At 40.1% G+C, this 10,742-nt stretch overlaps 1 protein-coding gene across 1 annotated transcript in view; it reads right to left on the minus strand.

Annotated features, from left to right (window-relative positions):
* Window positions 1-10,282, minus strand: part of Topaz1 (testis and ovary specific PAZ domain containing 1) — a 67,808-nt gene extending 57,526 nt beyond the window's left edge. Inside the window, exons 1-5 of the mRNA XM_010624441.1 lie at window positions 10,026-10,282; window positions 8,779-8,840; window positions 6,429-8,449; window positions 2,236-2,297; window positions 1,407-1,531 (exon numbers count right to left, since the gene is read on the minus strand). Coding sequence (XP_010622743.1) covers window positions 1,407-1,531; window positions 2,236-2,297; window positions 6,429-8,449; window positions 8,779-8,840; window positions 10,026-10,227 — 2,472 coding nt within the window. The 5' untranslated portion in view covers window positions 10,228-10,282. The remainder of the gene's footprint in view (window positions 1-1,406; window positions 1,532-2,235; window positions 2,298-6,428; window positions 8,450-8,778; window positions 8,841-10,025) is intronic.
* Window positions 10,283-10,742: the final 460 nt, after the last annotated feature.

Genomic DNA, 10,742 nt, shown 5'->3' on the forward strand with positions numbered 1-10,742 from the left:
AAAAAAAAAAAAAAATGGGACTTGCTTTCTTGGTATCTGAAAGTCATACAATGTCTCAGCTGTCTGCACTGATATTGTTGATTTATCTTCTACCACTGGTAATTATTATGCCCCAACTGGAACTTTCTCTGTGGAAATGATGTTTTTAAGGTGATTTCAAAGTGTTCTACTGGTTTATGTGCTCTGAGGATCCTAATCCCCAACTTGTCTGTCTATACTCCTTAAGCTATGAGAAAGATGCCTTTACAAATTGCTACGACAAATGGTTTGGTTAAAAAAGGGGGGGGCAAATTATCCTCCCCATATTGACAGGATTGGCTCTAACAGGGAGTCTCTCTCTAAGTGCTATAGCTCTCGGGTTAGAATAATAACGGTTCATGGATTTGGAATATAGTATACAAAATAGAAAAGCCCTTAAATTGCTCACTGAGCAAAGAAGAGAACCTTATCTGTTTGTGAGAGAAGAATGTTACTATGCAAATAATATTTTAAAAATCATTAGGTAAATTAAGAGATTGTATTTGACTGCCAGGAAAAGAGTTTGATACTAAAGACCCTACATTCAATTTTGGCCTTAACTTGTCAGGATGGAGTGCTTGGGTCGGCTCCCTCACAGGACCAATTATTGTTATACTTCTTCTCCTTATGTTTGGTCCCTTTATGGTAATATAGGTATCAAAACTCATACATCAGAGAATAGCAGTAGCTCAACAGCACCAGATGCTAATTACATGGAACAATGAGAATTGGTATAAATATAATGAGGGGTAAGGAGTTACCCCCCAAAACAAAGGGAGGAATGATAGGGAAAACTTCAATAGCGAAAACTTAAGAAATGTCACAATGTAAGATAACTTCTGCCCTTCACTCTGTTTAGTTCAGAATTAACCTGCACCGGAGGCACCTAGTCTCCCACAAAAGTTTCCTAAGTGAAAAGAACCATTGTTAGCTTTGCTGACCAAACAAGCTCCCTTTTTGGCTAGAGTAGGTAACTGAAAAAATCATAAAGGTAACTTCCCTGACAAAGAACTGCATCTGGGTTGAAATTCCACTGCCCTGCTATTATGTTTTGGGTATCAGCAATGTGAGCTGTGAAATGCCATGTAACCAACTGAATGAGATCAAGGCTGTAAAACCCTATAAAAGAAGGAGTTGTAACCCAATGGGGGTCGATCAGGGCACCGCCATGAGGTGTCATCCATCCCCATCGATGGAGTAAACTTTTTTATTTTACTTCCATTCTGCTGCCTCTCTGTGTCACTTGCCAGTTCCTTCCGTAACAGCTAGAGCGATGTGACTATTTCAGTGAGTAGTCACACTTGTTCCCTGACAGTAATGTGAGGTGAGTGTGGGCATCACTACTGTTTAAGACCAAGAAACAAAAGAGTGCAAAGGTTCCGCAGTACCTTTTCATCGGGGCCTGGCTCTGCCACTTCTTCACAGAGGTTTCCGAGTTTTTCATTTTCAGGGGTCTCACTGGTGACTTCTAAGGAAATGTTTTTATCTTTGGAATCATGTTTTACCTCATTTGCTGAAAAGAAATAATATTCAACCAAAGAAACTTTAAATGAAGTAACCAAATCATTCAAAACTTCTCTGAAAACGATGTAAGAGTTTAGAGGTTCTTCAGGTCTAATGTGACAAATGTTAAGAATTTTCAGCAAACTATATAAAACCCCACTTGCTGCCGAAATAACTTCACCACAGGGTATACTTAAGAATCTTTCTTGATATCTAGTTATTTAAAATTTTTTTAAAAACTTGAAAGCCAAAGCAAAACTTTCATGTTACATTATAATTCCATAAGGATTTAGAGATGTAAACTTTTGATTGATTGCTAAATAAAAATTCTTAATGTCAGACTTAAAATGTGGTAAAGCAGAAATATGTATTTCAACTTTAAAATAAAGCCTACAAAGTTGCTAAGGTCAATTACTTATCTTCTGTAGCTAAAGCAAAACAAATAGTTACACTTACAGTTAAATAGTTACACTTAAAGTTAAATAGTCAACTGCAAAATATCTCAAAATCTGATCTGAGAAAAACTGACAATCTGTCAGACATCATTAGTAGCCTCTAAAATGAAAAGGCTTCTTGAGCTAATAAATTCATTTTGACCAAAATGTAGACATAAAAAGATACTTCAATACTGCTTAGTTTTTTTGGGTTTTTTTGGGGGGGACTGAGTTAAATTCCCGGCCCAATATTACTTATTTTCAAAACATCGGATTTTACCTGCTGGCAAAGAAGTGCAGACCTCTGACTGCATCAATCTGGGCTCCAGTACAGGATGTTCTCTGTGGTAAGGCAAGCAGAGCTTCAACATTATAACAGGTTCTGAGAAGAACTGCCTTTTCCGAGCAATACTTCCTACCAGCTTAGGACAAGTCTAGCTCAGGTCAAGTCTTCCAGCACAGAGTAACACACCAGAACTCCGAGTTGGCACACGTGCACGCTTGCCAGCTGGGCTCTAGTCCCATACGCCTCCACCGTCAGGAGCGTCATCACTCACTGTCACTCGGAAAGAACTGACCAACCTTAAATCCTAAATCCAAAAGGCTCAGCAAATGAAAACCACATACATAGGAAGCACTCAAATACAAGTGGCCAAAGTCTTTTTTTTTGGTACCAGGGATCAAACTCGGGACCTTGCGAGGCACATGGCAGAACCACTGAGCTAAATCCCCAGCCCTGGCCAAAGTCTTTCATTTTAAAAATTTAGGCAAAAACAAACTACACAGAACAAAATATGATAATTACCCAAAATCCTGACATGCTCATTCAATAAATGGATTTTAATAAGTATCTCCTATAGCTGTACAACTGCTCACTGGTTTAGGATTGCCTCCTAGCCAAGAAAGAAAAATTAAACATTTTGTGTTCACTATTCCTTGAAGTTTTTGGAAAAACAAGTACCTTTCCCCCAACATAAACCCTAGAAGTAGAGTTGAAAGGACTAGAAAATAATGCCAACAGAACACACAAGTGCACATCTGCTCCCTTCACAGATTCCTGTCTAGGTGCCTGCTGGCCTTCCCTTGCAGTCCTTCAACGGCCTCCTCAACTCAGAGTCTGTCTGACCTCTCCCATCCTGCCCTGCGCAGGACCGCGATGATGCGCCTTCTGAGAAAACAGAGAAATCAGTTACCACTTTGAACTTCTCCTGCCTCGTTCCACTCTAGTCAATTGGTCTCCGCTTCTTAAACCTTGCTCAGCTCATTCCCATTTCTGTTCAAAGTCACCATGCCCTTTTCATCTAATTATAACAGCCCCCCGTCAATTCATTCTCCACATCAGAGCTATAACGATTTCTTTTCTTTTCTTTTTGGTACTGGGGATCAAACTCAGGACCTTGTGCTTGCCAGGCAGGCACAGCACCACTGAGCTACATCCCTGGCCTAGAACTACAATGATTTCAATCACAGTAGTAAAAATCATTATGTAAATCTAAGCCGTGTGAGGTGGCACATGCTCATGGGTATAATCCCAGCACTCAGAAGCTGAGGCAGGCAAATTGCCAAGAGTTTAAGGCCAGCCTGAACTACATAGTGAGACCAAAATACAAACACAAAATACAGCACAACACTGTGAATCAGGCTGGGAGTGGTGGCACACACTTGCAATCCTAGCTATTTAGGAGACTGCGGCAAGAGGCTCCCAACTGTGAGGTTGGCCTGGGCAACTTCCATACTTGTCTTAAAATAAAAAAGATTTGGGCCAGGGATTTAGCTCCATGGCACCGTGCCTGCCTGGCAAGCACAAGGTCCTGAGTTTGATTCCGAGTACAAAAAAATAAAAATTAATAAAAAGGGTTTAGGATGTAGCTCACTGTTATTATCGGTAAAACAGTCTGGATTCAATCGCCAGTAAAGGTGAGAGATGGTGTTGAACAGTTGAGCAAGTAACAGAGATGTGAACTATTCTATCATGAAATCAGTGTTGTAACCGATGCAAAATAAGATGGGAACATGTAAGGGCTCCTACCTGTGCCTAAACAAGTCAGGAAAAACCTCCCCTGCACACTCATGTCCATATAAACCTCCACCTTTTTGCCCACAAATTCATTATTTCTCTCCCCGACCAAACTTTTTTTTTCTTCTCCTGTGTTAATTTAAACTAATCCAAACTTCAAGGACCAACATAAAATTTTCCTTTTCTGAAACTTCTTTTCAGTCGTCAGTCTATATATTTTTGTTTCAAACACATTAGTATGCCCACAGTAATTCTCCAGAATTTTTGGCAGATTCATAAAATGTTAACAATCTACAGTATCATTCAACTAGTATTTTAGTATACATGTTTTAGTATACCCTTAATTGTCCCACACCCACTTCTACAAATATTCTCAGACCATTTCCAATTACACTTCTAGGTTAATCCAAAAATTTTACCAATTTTAGACATTATACATTGCAAGCTCATCAGTTCAAGTTTTAGTGAATGAACTGTACTACGTTCTGAATTCTCTGGATTTTACTATAGACATTCCTCACCCTGGAGACTGTCAGTGAGTATCTTATCATGGCTTCGCCTTAAAAATTCTTCCTAACCAGACTAAGCTTCCACAACCATTAAATCGGCTCAGGTGTGTGTACTCAGTGTGAGGCCATCCAATTGTACCTTCCACCTTTATTTCTGTAAAATAAAAACTCTACTAGGCTACAACCTTTTAGTGTTTCAGAAAGGAGAGAAAGAAGTTTATGAACCAGTAACTGATTGGTAAAGGGACGGAGCTGAAATTTGAACCTGTATTCTAAGCATCCTTTAGTTCTGGAATCACTAACAACTTTCTGTATAACTACTGACTACTTCTCTGGTTAGCATGCCTTTCTTTTTCTTTCAAGACTTAGGGACTTAGGCTTGTTCTGTGTGTAATGATAAAACTAGCATTCCCAGTGCAGGAAAAGAAAAAAAGAAAAGAAAAGAAAAGAAAAAATATTAAAATAACTACTGGGGAGTTTAAAACTCAAACTTTCAGGTTTAAAGCTCAAACTTCAGAAGCAGATATGAAAGGCAATCTGAGCCAATAAAAATATAACTGACAGGAGCTGGGGATTTAGGTCAGTGGTTCTGCGCCTGCTTCGTAAGCGCAAGGACCAGAGTCTGACTCCCTGCACAAAACAAACAAACAAACAAATATATATTACACATATCTGACAGTTCTGAAGTGAAGGGAATGAAATTCAGGTCAGTAATAAAAAACCTGAGGGCTTGGAGGTAGCTCAGTGGCACAGCCCTCGCTAAGCAAGGGTTCATTCTCAGCACAAAGTAAATATAAGAATAAGGAGCAAACTTCCTGCATTTCAGATCACAACATTTATCTCTTTCTACCTTTGGCTGTCGCTTATTGTCAGTATCTTATAGCCAAAAGAGAGATGTCTGCTCTTGAAAGGACAATTTGTTCTGACTTTCCTTTGTATTCCTCAAAGGAATCACGGTATAAGAGTTTTAAAACAAACTTCAATTTCTATCTTCTATTGAGCTATTTTTGTTCATTCACACTTGCTCACACCCTTTCTGTCTATTATTTAATCTAATCCTTATAATTGTGAGGAAAGCACTTTCTCTTTTTACAAGTAAGCTTAAATAATTTGCCTAAAAGTTACATAACTATTTGGTGGCAATGAAAATTCAAAAGGTTAGACCATAAAGGCCTAGCTCTTAACCACTGGTATTAGAGCAAGATAGGCCTGTGCTCAGACCCAGATTCCATGACTAGCAGTGTGACACTGTGCAAGCAACAATTTGTCACCTTAATTGTCCATCTTCAAAATGGGCAGATTACCATTACCTAACATAGTTGAAAATAAAGCTCTGTCATCCATTTGTCATATAAAAAAGCTTTCTATTTGGTGATAAGTTCTTGTAGCACTGAGAAAATTGAGTATGATGATCCAAAGGTAACTAAAAATTTATAAATGCCAAGTTCAAGTCCCACCTAGGCAATTTAGCAAGACTCTATGGCAAGGATAAAAAGTGCCAGGGATTTCCCTGGGTTCAACCCCCAGTATCACATACACATAAAATTTTATCTAATAAGAAAGGCACCAAAATGGGTTGAATACATAACACCAGTATTAATAAGTAACCCAGCTAAAATAAATGCTCCCTGTGTACTTATAAGAATATATAAAAATAAGCTAGTGTTTGAAAGAAGCAATCTATAATTTAAAAAGCCACTTTATAAAGCATTTTAGATCTTGAAAACCAATCTGCTCTATCATATCTTCCAAGATAAATATGTAATGCTTTGACTCTTAAATTTTAACATAATGACATTTCTGGGTATCAGCAGTGGCACCCTATATATTAATCAATGTTAAAAATAATGTTGCTTTGATGATCACTGAATACATTAGTTACACTTAGTGACAATGCTTTTGAAACCCCCAACAACTGTCCCAAAAGGCATACTTGAGGATGCATACCTTAAATCACTTGGTTCTTTTTCTGGAGGTCCCACAGGCTTGCAGTCAGTTGACGGATGCTCTGCAGTGACACTGAGCTCCTGGGTTCTTTTGGGGACCTCTGAAACAAATGAGATCTCCCCTTCACTGGAGACTCCAAAGAGGTCGGGGTCATCTTGGATTACATCAATTAAAAGGACATCATCTTCATATGCTTTAAGAATATCTGGAAACTCCACTTTGATTTCTGAAATGCTCTTAGTCATTTCCGTATTGCTTCCTTCAGAGAAAATTGGCTCAAATGTTTGTTCTTTAGAGCACAAGGGCCTTTTCTCTACACAACCAGGATTATAAGACAAAGCATTATTTCCAACTGTGAGAGAAACAGGTTCTTTACTAGAAACAATATTTGGTTTAGAGATGAGATTAAATGGTTTATTGTCATCACCTTGCTTTGCAAAGCTTGGAGAAATACTACACGGATTTTTATTGTAGAGTGATTTGGAATGAGCAGGCCCTGCAGTTACATTATTTTGTATGCGGAAAGAATGAAGTCTTAAAGTTTCTGCAGAGGCATATTCTTTGTTCCTAGTCTGTCTTACCTCTGCTCCAGATAAATTGTCAAGGAGTTCTAGTGGACTGTAAGCTTCTCTCTCTGATGAGTTGGCATTTGGGTTTTTTTCTGTCTTATTTTTAAGTAAAGGAATTTTAAAATTAGTCAACCGTCCTGTGTTCAGTATTTTAACCAAGTCTGGAACTACAAGTGTTTGCTTAGCAATGCAGGCTTTTCGATCAATAGCTTTGTTTGTAGAGCTGTTTGCTTCTTGGCCATCTTGGGAAGCCACTGTCAAACTAGGTTTTGCTAAATTTCCTCTGTCTCTTTTTTTACTTCCTGGTAAACTTTGACTTACATTAGTTACCTGAGTATCTTCAATACTATTAGAAACTACCTCTGACCCGCTTCTGCTAAATTCATCTGACTTTATCTTGTTATCATCGATTATGGGTTCCTTTACGGCCATCAGTGTAGTTTCTACTGCAGAAACTGAAGACAGATGGTCTAAATTGGAATCCAACCTTTCTTTATTTGAGTGTTCAATGTTATTTTCTGTTAAGGAACTCTGTAACAATTTGAAGTCAGATAAGTGAGTCTGGTTTGTTTGATGTTTAAGAAAATCGTCATGCCGAAAATTTTCCTGAGATCCAGGAAGTGAGTAATCTGAGTTTGGCATGGTAGCCTTTTTCCAACAATAGGCTGATGTTCTAGCACATGAATATAAAGGCCAGATTCTTTTACCAGTCATTGGTAATGTTCTGCGACAGCCTAGCTTTAATTCTTCAGCTTCTTTTCTCAAATCTTCCCGTGAAGATCTTTTCTCAAGGTGAAGGCTATCACTAGGTGATTTCACTGTAATAGAGCTTGTCACTGTTTTAAAATCTTCTGGCTCTGTAGTGTCTTTACACTGTAAGTACTCTGAATCATTCTTTGTCTCTTCTTTCAAGAGCAGTTCAAAGGTTTTTGGAAACACAGCATTTACATGATGTTCGGCACTTAGTTTTTCTTCTGTTTCTGGGAGACTTGATAAATGATCCATTGGAGAGAATGTATTATGGTTTTCCCTTCTCAAAACTTTTAAAGGACTTTTCTTAGCCTCTGAGGTCTCTACTTCTTTCCCCTCCATACCTATTTGGTTTTCTTTCAATACCAACTCAGACTCATTCCACATGGTAGAGAAATTTGTTTCAATAACTGTTTCTTGTTTTTCAGACAACTTTATCTTTTTTCTGGGCTTTCTCACAACATTGCTGTCCTCTATTGAATATTTATTTTTTTCACTTAGAAAGCCATTCCTTTTACTTTTTTCAAGCAGTAATTTATTTATTCCCATTACATTTTCTTCTGTTTTTAAGAGTTTAGGAATACTGTTTGTGTCATTCTTCTCTGCAGGTCTCCAAAGATTTTCTTTCTTTACCTTCAAGGAATTTTCTGCTACGTGGATACATCCACTGTCAGGTTTCTGCGCAAAGCTATTATCATAAACCTTGGGGGGGGAAACAATTGCAATCACGTAACTTGAAAATGGAATTATTTTCTACTCCAGGTGTCAAGTTGTTACAAGAATATTCTAGAGTATTCCTGTACAGATCATCTTGGAATTCAACTTTAATATTTTGTGTAGTCTTATTTTCAGTTATTACAGAAAGTGAGCTTTCTAAAATTTTAACTTTTTAAATTCGAATTCTTTTTTTTTTAATACCTTCTACCAAACCGTCCTTAGCCAAAGACTTCAAGAAAGCTGAGATGAATGTGAAATTTATCACATACTACTATGTGGAAACATTTCAAAGTAGTTAATAATTCTTTTCTTACCAGGTCAATCCCTGGCTGTAGATCATCTCCAGAGGCTTCAGTAATTTTTCTTCTTTCTTTGGCTGATAAAAAGAAAATATTTTATACTGAGGAGGAAAAAGCACTACCAGTTTATATAAAAAATTGTGGGGCCAGGGATTTAGCTCAGTGGTGCTGCCACTTGCCCTGCAAGTACAAGGTTCTGAGTTTGATTCCCAGTGCCCTCAACTGTGTAGGCATCCATCTTTCATTTCCCTAAAATAAGCTGTATAGAAATACAAGAGCTGGGCTGCGGTGGTGGCACGCCTGCCTCACAAGTGCAAGGTCCTGAGTTCAATCCCAAGTACCCCCCCCCAAAAGGAATACAAGGGCTGATCAAAAACTGATGTTTAAATGTTGAAAAATTACAGTAAGGCACTGCCATTAATTCCCTTCAAAATACTTACTCTCTCTTCAAACACACTTATCCCATTGTTTTGGCCATTTTCCAAAGTAGTTCTGGAAGTCCTTTCATGAGTGTCTTTATCAGGCGTGATAAAAAAATACAGTGAATGCTGCAGTCAATTACCTCCCATTGGAAAGGTAAAGTCGTGAAAACTGTATCTATTCACCAGATCTGGCACCATGCAACTTCTCACACTTCCCTAAAGTCAGAATAACCATGAAAGATCGATGTTCTGAATTCATTCAGGACATTGAGGCAGCTGACAGCACAACTTAACACACTCAGAAAAAAAGGACTTCCAGAACTGCTTCAGAAAGCAGCAGAATTGATGAGATTAGTGTGTTTGAAGGGAGGGGGCAACTGGAGGGGGTTTCACGGCAATATGTCTTCTATTGTAGTATATTAATCATGTTATTTTATCAAACAGTGCACACATTTGTTTTTAAATGAGATCTAATGTCTCGTAAGGAACTACACATAAACCTGATTAAATTCTAAATCAGCAGAAAAATTCTTGGTACCATCATTTCACACCAGTTAAAATGGACCTCTAGCAGGAATTTCTTTGACAGTAATGGTCAACGCACAAAGCTCTCTGAAGTAAATCCTTCCCACCTCCCCATCTCTGGCTCAACCACATGCACTGCCAACGCCTCTGATGCACATGAAGTCTACTACTGGTGAAACAAGTTTGGGCCGGATCTCCAGCCATGCCTTCCGTTATGCAAGGGGCGCGCCACCTCCCCCGCTGCCCCGCGTCTGTAAGCCTGGTGGGTCTGGTCCACCCGGTCCACCTGCTCTGGCCCCGGCGCTGCCTCATCACCTTCCACCTCGGGCCCCGCTGACACCCGTGCCGCCACTCTCCTCTTCCGCCCGCCCTCCTCGAGCCCCTCGGCCTTAGGGCCACGGTCTCCCTTCTCGCCAGGCCTGGGTGCAGGTCGGCGGCCACGCTTCCTTGGACCTTGCGTGTCGCCTTCTCGCCCCGGGGCCGACGTGGGGCCTGCGGGAGGCCGCGGCCGCCGCATGTCAGGAACCAGGAACCAGCAACAGCCAACGCTGTATGGGTCTCTCCCGCTCACAGCCGACTGACGCCAGACACCGGAAGCGGAAGTGGTGTGGGGTGGTGCGTGAGCTGGAAGCGGAAGTGGGGGCTGTGGAGGCTAGGTCCATTCACCGTGTGGGCGCCCCCTGAGTGGTCACTGCAAGGTGGCTGCTGCCTTGCCTTGCCTTGCGAGTTTCCTGGCACCTTGGCTGTTCAGGAAGTGAACTGGTGACCAGTGGCTTCTGACTGTACTCCTAGGCTCTTGGGCCCCTTCCGACTTTCTTCCTGATAGGTTCCCTCAGATATTCGAGGGGCACCACTTAAGCTGGTCTTTGCTCAAGATTGCTCCTCTGATGGTGGATATGCCAGCAGCCACCCGAGTGAATTGAGCCAGAATCTAGATGCTGTGAGACACTGTAATGTCCACTTCAGCTCTTACATGCATCTTCACCAGAGCAGCTCAATTCTGTTTTGCCAGCCACATTTCCTTCCCTTTGT

Source organism: Fukomys damarensis, unplaced genomic scaffold (genome assembly GCF_012274545.1).
Source record: "Fukomys damarensis isolate Sample0158 unplaced genomic scaffold, DMR_v1.0_HiC HiC_scaffold_12, whole genome shotgun sequence".
NCBI lineage: Eukaryota > Metazoa > Chordata > Mammalia > Rodentia > Bathyergidae > Fukomys > Fukomys damarensis.